This window comes from Tachyglossus aculeatus, chromosome 17 (assembly GCF_015852505.1).
Source record: "Tachyglossus aculeatus isolate mTacAcu1 chromosome 17, mTacAcu1.pri, whole genome shotgun sequence".
Lineage (NCBI taxonomy): Eukaryota > Metazoa > Chordata > Mammalia > Monotremata > Tachyglossidae > Tachyglossus > Tachyglossus aculeatus.
Genome location: NC_052082.1, coordinates 53,902,281 through 53,919,142, shown reverse-complemented (window position 1 = coordinate 53,919,142; position 16,862 = coordinate 53,902,281). Strand labels below are relative to the sequence as shown.

General features: G+C 48.6%; 1 protein-coding gene across 2 annotated transcripts in view; it reads right to left on the bottom strand.

The window, feature by feature from the left end:
• Positions 1 to 16,419, bottom strand: part of RAP1GAP2 (RAP1 GTPase activating protein 2) — a 152,445-nt gene extending 136,026 nt beyond the window's left edge. The window contains exons 1-2 of one of the 2 annotated variants that reach the window (XM_038759488.1): positions 16,361 to 16,419; positions 7,637 to 7,753 (exon numbers count right to left, since the gene is read on the bottom strand). In XM_038759488.1, coding sequence (XP_038615416.1) covers positions 7,637 to 7,753; positions 16,361 to 16,410 — 167 coding nt within the window. In that variant the 5' untranslated portion in view covers positions 16,411 to 16,419. Of the gene's footprint in view, positions 1 to 3,032; positions 3,153 to 7,636; positions 7,754 to 16,360 lie in introns of those variants that run through there. The other variant, XM_038759490.1, reaches the window with a different exon arrangement.
• Between the last annotated feature and the right edge of the window lie 443 nt (positions 16,420 to 16,862).

The window sequence follows — 16,862 nt, the reverse complement described above, 5'->3', positions numbered from 1 at the left end:
ACACACACACACACACACACACAGAGTTTGGAAGCAAAGATGGAAGGATAGCTACATCTTTCCTCCTCATCTCCCAGCCTCTGTTAAAAAAAAAAAAGACCTTAGCTGGGCCAGGGTATGGCTGGCGCCAGGTTCCCGGAGCTCTTCTGCCTGACTTGTTTGGTGCTAACAATGGGGAAGCAGTGTGGCTTAGTGGACAGAGGGCAGGCCTGGGAGTCAGAGGACCTGGGTTCTAATCCCAGCTCTGCTAATTGTCTGCTGGGTGACCTTGGGCAAATCACTTCACTTCTCTGTGCCTCCATTACCTTATCTGTAAAGTAGGGCTTAATCTGTAATATGGGACATGAACTGTGTCCAGTGTGATTACCCTGTAACTATCTCAGCACTTAGTACAGTGCCTGGCACACAATAAGCACTTAAATACCATTTAAAAAAAAAAAGATCCAGCTCACATTCCTCTCTGCTGCCTGGATCCTTTTTCTTAAACATAGTTTTGAACATGGCTTCCCATTCCTCAAAAATCTCTCAGTGGTTGCCCACTTCTCTCCACATCAAACAGAAACTCCCGGCCAACAGCTTTAAGTCTCTCAGTCAGCAATCTCTCCCCCACCACCTCCCACACAGGCACTTAGCCTCCCTCCTCTCCCACTTCACCCTACATTGCAGGCTTCATTCCTCAATCACCAATCTAGTCACCAAACCTTATTATTGTGTATCTCACCATTGACCTCTTGTTCACGCCCTCCCTCTTGCCTGGAGCTCCCTCTCTCTTCACATCACCACCATTCCCCCACCTTCAAAAATTACATCTCCTTCAGGGAGCCTTTTCTGATTCACTCTCGTCTTCCCACCCTCCTATGGCCACATCACCCACACCTTCATGCCCTCCTGGCCCCCACACCACCTCCACCCTGCACCTTCTCTTTCTCCGCCAGGGAAGAGGACCCCAGACCCACCCCAAGTTTCCTCTCCTGCCCCTAGTTTCAACTTCCGGCTCTTCTCAGACCTCTCTCCTCTGGCTCAGTCTTGTCTCCCTCACCGCTGCTCTCTGCATGCCCATGGTAATAGTATTATATTACCATATATTATATATTATACCACATTATATTGTGATCATTTTATACCAGGCAGTGTACTAAATGCTAGTCTCGATAGAAGATTACAAGGTTGGACACAGGAGACTCAGTCTAAGGTGGAGGGAGTAAAAATATTTCATCCCCCTTTTACAGATGAAGAAAGTGAGGCCCAGGTTAGCTAAGTGACCTGCCCAAGGCATGGCAGGCAAGTGGCAGAGCCATAAAAATATATTTAAGCACTTACTATGTGCCAAGCACTGTACTAAGCGCTGAGGTAGATACAAGGTAATCAGAGCCCAGAGCAATAATAATAATAATAATGGTATTTGTTAAGCACTTACTATGTGCAAAGCGCTGTTCTAAGCACTGGGAGGATAAAAGGTGATCAGGTTGTCCCACATGGGGCTCACAATCTTAATCCCCATCTTACAGACGAGGTAACAGGCACAGAGAAGTGAAGTAACTTGCCCAAAATCACACAGCTGCTAAGTGGCAGAGCCGGGATTAGAACCCATGATCTCTGAATCCCAAGCCCATGCTCGGGAGCTGAAGCCCACTGAGTGACGCTGCTTCTCTAGAAACCAGGTGCCCTTAGTGCTCATTTTAAATACAGAAAAGTGCAGAGAATGGCAGACCCATGCATTTCCAGGCAGAATTGCTGGGTCTGGGGGCTCTTTGGCGGTGTCAGACAGCCTTCATGGAGGGCCCATCTCAAAACAATAAAGCCAAGCGGCACTATAATCTCAACACCCTGGCGAGTTTAGCCCCACCTCCTCACACCACACAAGAGACAGGGGCACTGTGCCCTGCTAGCCAGACAACACCCGGGAACTGGAGGTGAGGGAGAGTTCAGCCAGGAAGCCGACCCCGGAAATTGCCAACTCTGGCTGACGCACCTCCCTGAAGACACTGGCCAGTATCTCTCTCCCCACCGAGAAGAGGTAGTGGAGAAGCAGCCTGGCCCAGTGGCCAGACCTGGGAGACAGGAGACCGGTTCTAATTCCAGCTCCACTACTTACCTGTTGTGACCTTGGGCGAGCCACTTAGCTGCTCCACACATCAATTTCTCATCTCTAAAATGGAGATGTCATAGCTGTTCTCTCCCCACCTTGGTCTGGGAGCCCCATGTAGGACAGGGGCTGTGTCCAACCTGAATAATTTAATCCTCCCTAGTGTTTGGCACAAAATAAGCACTGAAATGCCACCATTGTTATTGTCACCCGGGATGGGCGGCCCTCTCCTAGCACCGTTCCCACTACCCCAGAGGCAAGGAGCCACTAAAACTTGGTTGGGATAAAGCCCCATAGACAACTCATCTAGTGGCTTATCGAAATGTCACGCACAGTGCCCAGGCAAGGTCACCAGTGCCAGACTGATGGAGGGGAGTGGGGTGGGGAGGGAGAGCGGCAGAAGCCAGCCCCATGCCCTCAGAGGAATGAACAACAATAACAAAAAACCGGAATTCTTCCTGGAGATTCAGCTGGGTCCCTCTGGAGTTCCCTGCTTTGATGTTTGCAAATGCCAGATAAACCAGCTGGTCATTCGCCTTCCAAGGCTCTTGTGCGCCCGTCCACACTCATTCCCACTGGCCGCTAGAAACTGAATCTCATGCCAAACCCCTCCTGCACCCACCCACCCCAAATGTACAAACCTACAAGTACGCATTCGTAATAAATGGCTTCCTATATCAGAGTGCATGCACTTAATGCTGAAAAATCAGAACAATCACTGCGTTGAGCCCTAGTCGATATTTACAAGTGTTCATCAAAGGACATTCTTAAGCCCTGATTGATCCTCCGGGGGACTAATTTTGAAGTGCCCAGTTGGCCGGCCCAAGAAGAGAAAGTGGGGGCAGGTGAACATCTGCTCAGGGGAGGTGATCTCAGTGATACAGCCGACACCTGCTCCCCTCCCCGGACAATAATTCCGATTTGCAGCGGCATAAACATCTCTTACCTGGCTTTCCCCGGCCTCTGGCGAGCTGAAGATTGGTTCCAGGCTCCTGGGAGCCCCCGAGCGGCGATCAAGGCTCCGAAATGCAGCGTCGGCAGCCGGGCGGGGGTCCCGAGGCGGAGCTGCAGTTATTGCATTGTTGCTTTTAGGACTATTGTGCGGCGGGCTCCGCTGACCTCGGATGGAAAGCTCCACCGGCTCCTGGCGGGGGCGCAACGCGGCGCCACGGCCGCCAGGGGGCGCAAGAAGCCCTCGCTCGCGGCCGGGAAGGCTGCCTCCGCTTCTCCCCAGGCACAGCGGGGTGGGGATAACAATAATAACGTTAGCGGTATTTGCTAATCAATCAATCAATCGTATTTATTGAGCGCTTACTGTGTGCAGAGCACTGTACTAAGCGCTTGGGAAGTACAAGTTGGCAACATATAGAGACAGTCCCTACCCAACAGTGGGCTCACAGTCCAAAAGGGGGAGACAGAAAACAAAACCAAACATACTAACAAAATCAAATAAATAGAATAGATATGTACAAGTAAAATAAATAGAGTAATAAATATGTACAAACATATATACATATATACAGGTGCTGTAGGGAAGGGAAGGAGGTAAGATGGTGGGGATGGAGAGGGGGACGAGGGGGAGAGGAAGGAAGGGGCTCAGTCTGGGAAGGCCTCCTGGAGGAGGTGAGCTCTCAGTAGGGCCTTGAAGGGAGAAAGAGAGCTAGCTTGGCGGATGGGCAGAGGGAGGGCATTCCAGGCCCGGGGGATGACGTGGGCTGGGGGTCGATGGCAGGACAGGCGGGAACGAGGTACGGTGAGGAGATTAGCGGCAGAGGAGCGGAGGGTGCAGGGTGGGCTGTAGAAGGAGCTAAACTCTTACTATGTGCCCGACCCTGTACTGAGCGCTGGGGCGGATACAAGAAAATTGGGATGGACACAGTCCCCGGCCTACGTGGGGTTTTCAGTCTCAATCCCCATTTTAGAGATGAGGCAAAGAGAATAATCATCGTAATAATGATGGTATTTGGTAAGCTCTTACTACGGTACCAAGCACCGTTCTAAACACTGGGATAAATACAAGGTAATCAGATTGTCCCATGTGGGGCTTACAGCTTCAATCCTAATTTTACAGTTGAGGTAACTGAGGCACAGAGAAATCAAGTGGCTTGCCCAAGGCCACACAGCAGACAAAGAACAGAGTTGGGATTAGAACCCATGACCTTCTGACTTCCAGGCCCTGTTTTACTCACTAGGTTATGCTGGGGGCTTATTCACTCAGGACCCATCCAGCCTGGGGTGGTTAGATGCCCAGGAGCCCCAGTCCCTGGACAACCATAGAGACATCCCAGAACCAAGGGGGTTCTAGTACCCCACTTCCCCACCCCACCCACCTCCTTGCCTGGAGGATAACCTTCGTTAAGTTACTTAACTTCTCTGGGCCTGTTTCCTCATCTGTAAAAGTCTCCCTTCTCCCTCCCATGGGGTGGCAAGAGTCTAGCACCAACAGGCATTTTTTTTAAATGGTACTTCTTAAACATATATATTTGCCAAACATTATATTAAGGGCTGGTAAAACTACAAGGTAATCAGATTGGACAAAATATACCTCTCATATAGGGCTCCCAATCTTAACCATCCTCTTCTAGAACCCCACATAAGACAGAAACCCCTAACTTAACCCAACCCAGCCAGAGAAAGGCTGAAAATGAGCCAAGAGTGTACTAAGCTCCCTTCCTTAAAACTTCCCCTCTTCCCTCCCTCACAGCAGCCAGCTGCACCCTAGATACTCAGGAAGGTGGGCCTCCATAAATGCTACTGACTGATTGACTGATGGATTAATTGACTAATTAGGGATGGGGGCCAGGTGCTGCTGATCAGCTGCAGCTGTTTCATTCATTCATTCAATCTTATTTATTGAGCGCTTACTGTGTGCAGAGCAGTGTACTAAGTGCTTGAAGCCAGATGCTCTGACTCCCACCCCTGCTTCAGACCCTCCAGGGATGGGGGTCCAAATGCCCCCTTCCCCAAAACCCTTGAGTTTCTCCTGCCTCCACTCCAAGTGAGCTATTAATAAAAACAATACTAATTGTGGCATTTGTTAAGCCCTTAAACTCTTGTGAACAGGGAACATGTCTACCAGCTCTATTATATTATTATCATTAATTATTCTCCCAAGTCCCTACTTGTGAACCCGTTGTGGGCAGGGATTGTCTCTATTTGTTGCTGAATTGTACTTCCCAAGTGCTTAGTACAGTGCTTTGCACACAGTAAGCGTTCAATAAATATGATTAGTTGATTGATTGTGAGCACTGAACTAATCTCTTGAAGAGATACAAGATAATCAGGTCAAACACAGTTCCTGTCTCATAGGGGATTCTTAGCCTAAGTGGGAGGGATGATCAAGTATTGAATCCCCATTTTGCAAATGAGAAAATTGAAGCCCAGAGAATAATAACAATAATAACTATAGTATTTGTTAAGCACTTTTTATGTGCCAGACACTGTACTAAGCACTGGGATGGATACAAGCAAATCAGATTGGAAACAGTCCCTGTCCCAGGTGGGGCTCACAATCTTAATCCCCATTTTACAGATGAGGCAACTGAGGCACAAAGAAGTTAGGTGACTTGCCTGAGGTCACACTGCAGACAAGTGGTGGAATCAGGATTAGAACCCACGACCTTCTAATTCCCAGGCCAGTGCTCTATCCACTATGCCAAAGAGAAGTGTGCTCTGCACACAGTAAGTGCTCAATAAATACGACTGAATGAAAAGTTTGGTGACTTTTTTGAGGTCACACAGGCAAGGATTTTTTTGTATTTTTTTATGGTAACGTGTTAAGCGTTTACTATGCTTCAAGCACTCTTCTAAGCACTGGGGTAGGTGCAAATTGTTCTTGAACTTCAGCAGTCATTGCCAAAAGCCCACCCTCTCTCAATTGATTGCTTAATTGATTGATGAGGTTCCCAGTGGCTCTCCTCCCCCTCAACTTCCTTCTTGGGCCAACAGTGCCAATGATAAAATCATCGGGCCCTGGTGTCCAGCTATCAGGCTGAGGGGAGCATTGGCTGAGCTGGGCATAGGCTCTACCCTGGCCCCCACTGTCCACATTTCATCACTTGCCTTTTGACCCCCGCCCCTGCAAGCCCCAAGAGGACCAGCTGTGGCTCAGAGCTCCAGCTCACCCTGAGAGAGTCTGAAGGATAAGTTCAGCACTGTTGAGAAAAGTAGCGAGGTCTAGGGGAAAGAGCACAGGCCTGGGAGTCAGAGGACCTGGGTTCTAATCCAGACCCTGCCCTATTTCTGCTGGGTGACCTTGGGCAAGTCCCTTAACTTCTCTGTGCCTCTGTTACCTTATCTGTAAAAGGGAGGGTTAAATTCTACTCCCTCCCACTTAGACTTTTAGTCTCATGTTGGACAGCGTCCAACCTGATTAACTTGTAAATAGCCCAGCATTTCGAGCAGTGCTTGGCATATACTAAGCACTTAAAAAGTACTATAATTAATATTATTATTATTGGCCAAGGGGGTTCAGTGGCTGGACCCCCGACTCAGGGGTGGAGGGAATGCAAGGGGGCGGTCCCATGCTAGCTGGTTCCTACCCACCTTGTGTGGCCAGAGGCAGAGTGAGGCAGAGACAGGGAAATTGTCCAACACAAGGCCTAATCCCACTGACCTGGTAACTTCTCTGGCCTTCCCCTAAGGAACACTGCTCTCAGAGAGCATACTGAATGGCTGTAAGCAACTCCCTTCTCTAGCAGAGGAGTGCTCCCAGAGAGCACATTGAGTGGCTGTGACTCCTCCTTTTCCCTGGTCACTGCACCCCCTGGCCCTGCATCTCCAGCCTACCCCAAACTCTATGATTCTGCTCCACCTGACAGAATTTAAACTTTAAATCCCCAGGCTCCCCATTCCAGACAGGGGATGATCCCCTGCCTTGGATGTATGGGAGGAGAGAATTGAAGTTGCTTTCCCTACCTGGAATAACTTTTAGTGCCTGTCTCCCTTGATAGACTGTAAACTCCTCGAGGGCAAAGACAGTGTCTACAAACTCTGTGGTACTGTACTCTCCAAAGCTTGAAGTACAGTACATAGCAGATTATATACTCATCAAGGGCAGGGATCATGTCTACTAGCTCTCAAACCCTCCCAAATGCTTACCAAAGTGTTCTGAGTGCAATAGATCTAGGCTCTTCAAGGGCAGGGATCATGCCTACTGTCTCTACTGTGCTCTCTCAAGCATTTGGGCAAGTCACTTCACTTCTCTGGGCCTCAGTTACCTCATCTGTAAAATGGGGATTAAAGACTGTAAGCCCCACATGGGACAACCTGACAACCTTGTTTCGACCCCAGTGCTTAAAACGGTGCTTGGCACATAGTAAGCGCTTAACAAATGCCCTCATTATTATTATTATTATTTAGTTTGGTGCTCTGAACACAGCGGATACTCAATAAATCCCCTGAGTGGTTGATTGATCAAAACAGTTGATTTGGTCCCCAGTGCCTTCCATCTCTCCTGGAACGAGCCAGCCCGGAGGCTGGAGTGACTATCCAGGAGGCTCGGGGGTCGACAGGGGGACCCAGGGTGCCCAGGGATGTGGGCATCCTTACCGGCTGGGAGAGTCCAAGTCAGCCCGGCTGAGAATTCGGTGCTGCTGAGGAGTGTAGAGCCACTGGAAGGCGGTCAGAGTCCTCTCTTCGATTCGGAACCGGCCTTCCCTCATGTACCTGAAGATGACACCAGAGTGAGAGGGGATCAAATGCTTACCTGAGATGAAGGACGAGGCTGGGGCCTCTGTTCCCAGCAGCCTCGGCAAGGGAGGATCAGTAAAGGGGGGTGATAACAATGGTATTTCTTAAGTGCTTACAAGGAGCCAAGCACTGTATTATGTGCTGGGATAGATACAAGTAAGTCAGTTTCAACTGAGTCCCTGTCCTACATGGGGCTCACAGTCTCAATAGGAGAGGGCAGGCTTTGAGTCCCCATCTTACAAATGAGGAAACTGAGGTACACATAAGTTAAGTGGTTTACTCAAGGTCAACAGATAATTGACAGAGTCAAGCCTGTGCTCTTTCCATTAAACCATGCTGCTGCATGGACGGGGGAGGTTCCCTTCCCTGAAGTTCTCTCAGCATGGAAGAGGCAGCATGGCTTAGTCAAAGGATAACGGGACTGGGAGTCAGGGGACCTGGATTCTAATCCCAGCTCTGAGTTTAAACTGCTGGGCTACCTTGAGCAAGCCCCTTAGCCTCTCTGGGCCTCAGTTTCCACATCTGTAAAATGGGAATAGGAGAACTGCTCTCTGTACAGGAACTGTGTCAGGGCTGACTGTTTTGTGTCTGCCCCAGTGCCTGGCACTTAGTAAGTGCTTACATGGCCTAGTGGTAGGCACACATGCCTGGGAATCAGGGAACTTGGGTTCTAATCCAGCCTCCAGTGCCTCCCTGCAAGATGACTTGTCCAAGATCACTTCACTTCTCTGGGTCTCAGTTTCCTCATCTGTAAAATGGGGATTAAATACCGCCCCTTGGGCTGTAAACCCTATGTAGGGCTAGGACTGTGTCTAATCTGATTATCTTTAATCTATCTCAGCGATTGCCAAATGGCTTAACAAATGCCATTCTTATTATTATTGTTGTTACCATCATCATCATCTTTAGTATTCTCTTTTTGGCCTTCACTCTGCCCCCCACCACACACGTACACACACACACACACACACACACATATACACAAATACACTTATGTGTACATCAGGCAGAGATCAAACTAGCAGGGAGAAGGGCACCCTCCAGCCCCCTCTAGTGGTCAGTTCTGGAATGGCAGGCAGGGCAGGGGACTCCGTTATTTCCCGCTTGGTTCATTATTTAAAACCCACCGGTTTTCCATCTAGGGTAGCCACACTGTCTGAGAGCCCTCACTTTAAACTGCTGTTTCAAGTGGAAAATACACTCTCCGGCTCCTTCCCGCCCTGAAAATCAGAAGTCTCCATTGCCTGGGGAAAACTCAGAAAGTCTCTGGCAGGGAAAAAGGGCGGGAGACTCAGAGTCTGGTCTCGGCCGGGCACCGAAACTCTGTGGGACCTTGGGGGATCTGCTTAACCTCTCTGTGCTTCTTTTTCCTTTGTCTGTTGTGTTAGGGGAATAAAACCCACTCCCCAGCTGCCCTAACCTCATCTCCAGTTTCCTTCAACAGCAGACAGGGCCCCTTTGCTCTCCAAATCTCCCAGTGTGCATTTTTTTATGGTATTAAGCGCTTACTATGTTCCAGGCACTATACCAAGCGCTGGAGAAAATACAAATTCATCAGGTTGGACACAGTCCCTGTCCCACATGCGGCTCGTAGCCTCAATCCCCATTTTACAGGTGAGGTAACTGAGTCACAGGGCAGTGAAGTGACTTAATGATGGCATTTATTAAGCACTTACTATGTGCAAAGCACTGCTCTAAGCGCTGGGGAGGTTACAAGGTGATCAAGTTGTCCTGGGGGGGCTCACAGTCTTAATCCGCATTTTACAGATGAAGTAACTGAGGCACAGGGAAGTTAAGTGACTTGCCCAAGGTCACATAATAAGCAAGTGGCAGAGCCAGGAATAAAACCCAGGTCCTGACTCCAAGGCCCATGCTTCCAGTGTGCATTTACTCTAGACTATGAGCTCACTGTGGACAGGGAATGTCACTGTTTATTGTTTTATTGTACTTTCCCAAACGCTTAGTACAGTGCTCTGCACATAGTAAGCCCTCAGTATATACGATTGAATGAATGAGTCCGGTCCTCACTTGGAATGGTAACACTGGGGCCAGGATTTGCTAGCCTCTTGTCTGGGGAAAGGTCCTTCAGGGTAGTTGTGGAGACCAGCCACAAAAATCTAGGTCCAAACAGACACCCTAGGCTGTTTCAGCAAACCTAAACACTCTCCCCATCCCTGCAGCCCTCTGGGAGGCTGATTACCCAAACTCAAAGCCTCATCCCTCCTCCCTCCTGCTCTGCACCATGTTCTCTGTCTCAGCGTTCTTGCGGCTTTTCTTCTCCAGCTCAACCACATCATCCTTCAAGGTTCTCACTGCTCTCCTCACCTTCCACAGCAGCCCCCTGCCCACACATCCACCCAGGGACCCTGTTTAGGATGGTTATCCAGATGTTCCAGTCTCCGGAACACTATGAAACGAGGCATCTGGGGTTATTATTGTAATTAAATAGGTGAGTGTTCTTTAACACGGGAGAAAAATATCAGTAATTATACTATTGTTCCCTGCACAGAAAGCTGAGCAGCTTGTTCCAGATAATCAGTGACACTTAATATCTCCTTGAATGAACAGAAAATCCAGGCCTGAAATACTGAATTATTAAGAGACTCTGGAGGAGAAGGATTGGGGTAGGGGTGGTATGTCTGAAAGGGAGAAATCAAAGCAGGCTGGTCAGAGATCCCTGAGTCGGGAATCTCAGCAGCCCCTTCCCCCCTTTCTGGGTCAAATCCAAGAACCAGTCCAGTTTATCAGGGTGACCCCATCAACCATTAACCAGAGCCAGGATGAAAGAAGGAGGAGATTTGATTCACTCATCAACGATTTCCCAAGGTGATGGTCAATTCCAAATCTCTTCCCTAAGACCTCTCTACCTTTGCTATTTTTGTTTTAAAAATTCTCAAACTATATCTCCTCTAGACTGTAAGCTCACTGTGGGCAGGGAATGTGTCTGCTACATTTGTTATATTGTACTCTCCCTAGCGCTTAGTACAGTATTCTAGACACAGTAAACCATCAATAAATAACATTGATTGATTGATTAAGACTGGATCTCTAGGTATTAATCCCTTTCAGGGAGATTTAAAAAATTTTCCTCTGCCTTTGGCGGGGGGTGGGGGTGGGAGGTTGTGTATGGTCTCTGCCCTTCTGTCTCTGCCTCTGTGCATCTGTCTCCCACTCTCTGTGTATCAGTAATAATTACAATAATCACAGTATTTGTTAAGCACTTACTATGCGCCAAGCCGTACTAAGTGCTGGGGGAGATGCGGGATAATCAGGTCGGACTCAGTCCCTGTCCTACATCATACTCACAGTCTATTGGGGTGGGAGTTCTAATCCCAGCAGTATTCATGACCTGGTGTATGTCCTCAGGGAAATTATTTAACCTCTCTGTTCCCCGATTTCATCATCTGTAAAATGACGATAAGATAGTACTCTCCTTACCTCTTAGTGACCCCTGTAGGGGACCACGTCTATGACTGATCTGCTCATCTTGTATCTACTCCAGTGTTTAGTGCAGGGCTTGTCACATAGTAAGCGCTTAATAATAATAATAATGGCATTTATTGCTTACTATGTGCAAGTAAATGCTACTTCAATTAAATTAACTACTAAGCATTTGGGAAGGCACAATGGAAACACAGGCATGTTTTCTGCCCACAAGGAACTCACTCCCTAATGGAGGACAAGAATAATAATATTTATGGCTAGTGGAATCTGTGTATCTCTTGAGAAGCAGTGTTGCCTAGTGGAAAGAACACGGGCCTGAAAGTCAGGGAACCCAGATTCAAATCCTGAATATGTCGCTTGCCCTGCTGTGTGACCTTGGGCAAACCACTTACCTTCCTGTGCTTCCATTTCTTCCTCTATAAAATGGGGATTCAATATCTGTTCTCCCTCCTACTTAGACTGCGAGCCCCATGCGGGACAGTGATTATCTACCTGATTATCTTGAACCTACCCCAGTGTCTAGTACAGTGCTTGGCACAGAGTAAGTGCTTAACAAATACCACCATTATTATTATTATCAGAACAATTAGATGTACCATTGAATATACGTTTAATACTGAAATGCTGAGCATGGGTATAAATAATAACAATAATAATAATTGTTAAGTGCTTACTTTATACCAAACACTGTACTAAGCACTGGGGTAGATACAAGATAATCAGGAGTGAGCAGTTATTGAATCCCCATTTAACAAATGAGGAAAATGAGGGCCAGAAAAGTGAAGTGACTCACCCTAGATCACACAGCAAGGACGTGGCAGAGCTGGGATTAGAACCCAGGCCTTCTGGCTTCTTTGCGCTAGTCCACACTGCTTCTCATATCATTCAAGACATTCTGTGGCCCTATATAAGCCAATGCTACTCATCCAAAGAGTGAATATGGTTCCAACTTCATCACAGACAAGGAGAGAAATCTGAAGAGACGTCAAAAGATCTCCAACATTCTCCTCAATATGCCTTCAGCTACTACAGATCAGAACTGATAAAACATAGACAATTATTCAATGTGGCACCTCTCCCAACAACTAAAAGTGTGTCTGCCATCATCAGAGTCACGAAAGATGCCTCCCTGAAATCGGAGACTGAAGATCCACACACATGGAACAGACGGGCTGCTTTGACACCTCCAAAAAGTTTCCCTCAACATACAGAACTCTGAAAAAATATCCCAGGATATCTAAGGTGCCACAGAGCAGCGACGTGACTGGAGAACTCTCAGTCTCGAGAAACCTGAAACTCTGCCCTTCTGGCCACGATTCTATTTTATTTTTGTATTTAACCCTGTCCTGGTCTTTTCTATTGTTAAAGCTCCTATTGTTTCACTTTTCTCAGGTAACTTGGATGGCCATGGACCATGTCTAATTCTCACCCCAGACTCAGTCCAGTGCTCTGTATATGGTAAGTGCTCAGTAAATATAGTTGATTGTTGGATCAGTTTTCTATGGCTGTGAGGCCTGGATCTTCCTTCAAACACCACATTTGAGTTCTTAATCACGTCCATCAATTACAGCCTTTATTTAACCTCAGTGGCAAGATGATGTCACCAACAGTGAAGTCCTGACATGAGAGGGGAAGCGGCATGGTCTAGTGGATAGAGCACGGACCTGAGAGTCAGAAGGACCCTGGGTTCTAATTCCAGTTCTGCACTTGTCTGCTCTGGGACTTTGGGCAAGTCACTTCACTTGTCTGGCTGGGCCTCAGTTGTCTCATCTGCAAAGCAGGGATTAAGACTGCAAGCCTCATGTGGGAAAAGAACTGCATCCAACTCGATTTGCGTGTATCCACCCCAGCGCTTAGTACAGTGCCTGGGGCAAGCAGGGTGGAAACTGATTCATAGCTGCGGCAGACAGGCCAGCGCTGCCTTGCAATCAGGAAAGAAGCTTTTCAGCAGATGCTTAAAAAAGACAATGAAAGAGTGGCAAAAGAAAAGCAGCATGGCCTAGTGGACAGAGCACAGGCTCGGGAGTTAGAGACTCTGGGTTCTAATCCCAGCTCTACCACCTGCCTGCTGTGTGACTGGGGGCAAGTAACTTAACATCTCTGCCTCAGTTTCCATCTCTGTAAAATTGGAATTAAGACTGTGAGCTACATGTGGAACAGGGACTGTGTCCAACTCGATTTGTTTGTGTATACCCCAGTGCTTAGTTCAGTGCCTGGCACATAGTAAGCACTTAACAAATACCATAATTATTATATTGTTATGATCATAATTATTAAACCCCGTGATCTGGAAAGGATCACAGTGCTTCCCCTTAGGGCCAACCAAAGCTAGGGACAAAGATCCTCCCAGCTCTGGGCACCTTGCCCTGACTCTGCTCTTGCTTGTGGCCCACGAGGAGATTGTGCCCAAGTCTCTAGAGTTTGCATGGTTGACCCTGGGGTAACCTGACTCCTCCATTCCGCTCTGATTTTGCCTTCTGGAGCTCAGCAGCTGAGAGAGTGTAGGAGGAAGATGGGATGGCAGGGGGCAGCTGGCTGTTACCTTTAGCTCTTGGATTTAATAATAATTATGGTATTTGTTAAGTGCTAACTATGTGCCAGGCTGTACTAGGTGCTGGGGTGAATTTGCACCCTTTATTCACCCCACCCTCCACCCCACAGCACTACTTGGTAGAGCATGGGCCTAGGAGTCAGAAGAACCTGGATTCTAATCCCAGCTCGGCCACTTGCCTGCTGTGTGATCTTGGGCAAGTCACTTCACTTCTCTGGGCCTCAATTACCATATCTGTAAAATAAGGATTAAAACCGTGAGCCCCATGTGGGAGAGGGATTGTGTCCAACCTGATTAGCTTGTATCTACCCAAGTGCTTAGAACAGTGCTTGAAACATAGTAAGCGCTTAACAAATATCATCACTATTATTATTATACCCTTAATTTATTTTAATGTCTGCCTCTCCCTTCTAGACCAAAAGTTCGTTGTGGGCAGAAAACATGCCTACAAGCCCTGTTGTATTCTACTCTCACAAGTGCTTAGTACAATGCTCTGCACATACTAAGTACTAAGTAAACAGCATTGATGATTATATTCTCCCAAGTGCTTAATGCAGTGCACAGAGTAAGCACTCAATAAATATTGTTGGTGATAAGCTTATTGTGAACAGGAAACATGTCTACTAACCCTGCTGTATTGTACCAAGTGCTTAGTACAGTGCTCTGCACTCTGAAAGCAATCAATTAATACCATTAATGATTATACTTTCTGAAGTGCTTAGTATAATGCTCTGCACGCAGTAAGCACTCAAGAAATACCATTGATGATGATACTCCCCAAAGCAGTTAGTACAGTGCTCTGCGCACACTAAGCACTTGATAAATACAGTTGATGGGTTGGTTGAGATAGAGCTGCCGGGAACAAGAGTCTAGGTTTCCATGCACCCTCAATAAGAGCACAAGGAGGAGAATCAGAATGCCTAAAGCATCATCATAATCATCATCAATGGTATTTATCTAGTGCTTATCATGTGCAGAGCACTGTACTAAGTGTTTGGGGAACAGATGTACATGTGGGGATGAGGCCTGAACTCTGTCAGATGTGTATGTTTGAGTGTGTGTGAGCATGAGTGTGTGTATTTGGGGGATGGGGCTGAGAAGGGGACTGGGGAGGGTGGGGGGTTGGAGATGGGTTGGCCTTTGGGCAATCCTAGGTCTGGTCCTCCCTGGGTCTCAGGGTCTCCCCCGCCTGCTCCCCCACGGGCCCGGAACATCCTGACCTCTGCAAGGAGATGGCAGTAGGTTGGAGAGGGTGGAATTCGCTGTCCCTTTGCACAAGGTCTGTGATCTCAGGAATACCAGTCCGAGGACCAGAGGGAAAGTGAAGGGGGAAGGAGGGGAGAAGAAGGGATGGAGGAGGGTCACACTGTACCTCAGTCTCCTCTCTGTCACTGCTGACTCCTTTACCGTGTCCTCCTTCTGACCTGGAACTCCCTCCCCTTCCACATATGGCAGACCAGCAGCCTCACCCTACCTTCAAACCTTATTAAAATCCTTTTCCCCAATTAAGCAGCATGGCTCAGTGGAAAGAGCATGGGCTTTGGAGTCAGGGGTAATGGGTTCAAATACCGGCTCTGCCAATTGTCAGCTGTGTGAGTTCGGGCAAGTCACTTAACTTTTCTGTGCCTCAGTTACCTCATCTGTAAAATGGGGATTAAGACTGTGAGCCACCCGTGGGAAAACCTGATCACTGTGTAACCTCCCCAGCGCTTAGAACAGTGCTTTGCACATAGTAAGCGCATAATAAATGCCATCATCATCATCATCACCCACTCACTCCTTAGAAGATGAGAAAACTGGGCCTGAAGCCACACTCATAATGGACTTCGAGCCCCAGGCCTCTACCCTGGCCCGACCCCAATCCCTACCCTGCCCCACAGTCCAGAAGACTGGCTGATTGTCAGAGATGAGAGGGAGAGAAGACCAACCTTACCCCAAAGTACTGAGGCATGGTGGAGTCAGGGGGGTGACCTTGGAAAGGATTTTAGGAAAAGGGAGAGCAGCATGGCCTAGTGGATACAGCACCATCCTGGGAGTCACAGCGTCATGGATTCTAATCCTGGCTCTGCCATTTGTCTGCTGTGTGACTTTGGGCAAATCACTTCACTTCCCTGTGCCTCAGTTCCCTCACATGTAAAATGGGGATTCAGACTGTGATCCCTAAGCGCGACAGGGACTGTGTCCATCCCAATTACCTTGTATATACCTCAGCACTTAGAACAGTGCCCGGCACACAGTAAGTGTGAAACAAATACCATAATTTTTATTATGGGGTGGGGGGCACCAGAACAGGAGGCGTGGAAGGGCCCAGTGTGGGGGCTCTCTGGTTGGGGCTGAGGCAGGTCAAAGAGTCTGGCTCCTTAAATGGCTGGCATGTCAATTTGCAGCATTTAAAGAGGGGAAAAAGTTTCTATCTCCGGAGTGGAGGTCTGGGAGCTGGCTAGACGCCCCCCAGCCCAGGCTGGAGTGGGAAGGGAAGGAACCAGCTCTTTCTCTCTCTCTCTCCGGGTAGAGGAGAGCCAGCTGCACCCCCAGGCTGGGGGCACAAGAGACCCCCGCCCCATCGCTCCCTCCCTCCCTCAACTCACCAGCGCACCAACTCCCAGCGCTTGTCCCCGGGCGCCCTGCGACTCGCCATGCTGCCACCCCCGGCTCGGTCCGGCCCGGTCCGGTCCTGTCCTCCTTGCTGGCCGCTGCCTCCCTGCACCTGGGCCTGGCCGGGATGGCTAGAGGAGGTTGCAGAGGGAGGCTCACACTGCGGCAAGGGAGGGAGGGGGAGGGCTGGGAAAGCGCTATAGCGAGGCCTCCTGGGCCGGGGGAGGAGGAGGGGTGGGTGGGGGGGCTGGGGTCACCAAGAGACCCCTCCTTCCCTCCTAACCCTCCTCCCCTCCTGGCACAGCCGCTTCTACCGGTAGGGGATCGACTACGCCGGAGATGCCCCACCCCCCACCATGGGATACTGGTTTATAATAATAATTATTATTATTATAGGAAGTGCTTCACAAGTACCATTCACAAGTAATTATTATGACTATGGCACTTGTGAAGCATTTACTATGTGCCAAGCACTGATCCAAGCACTGGGGTAGT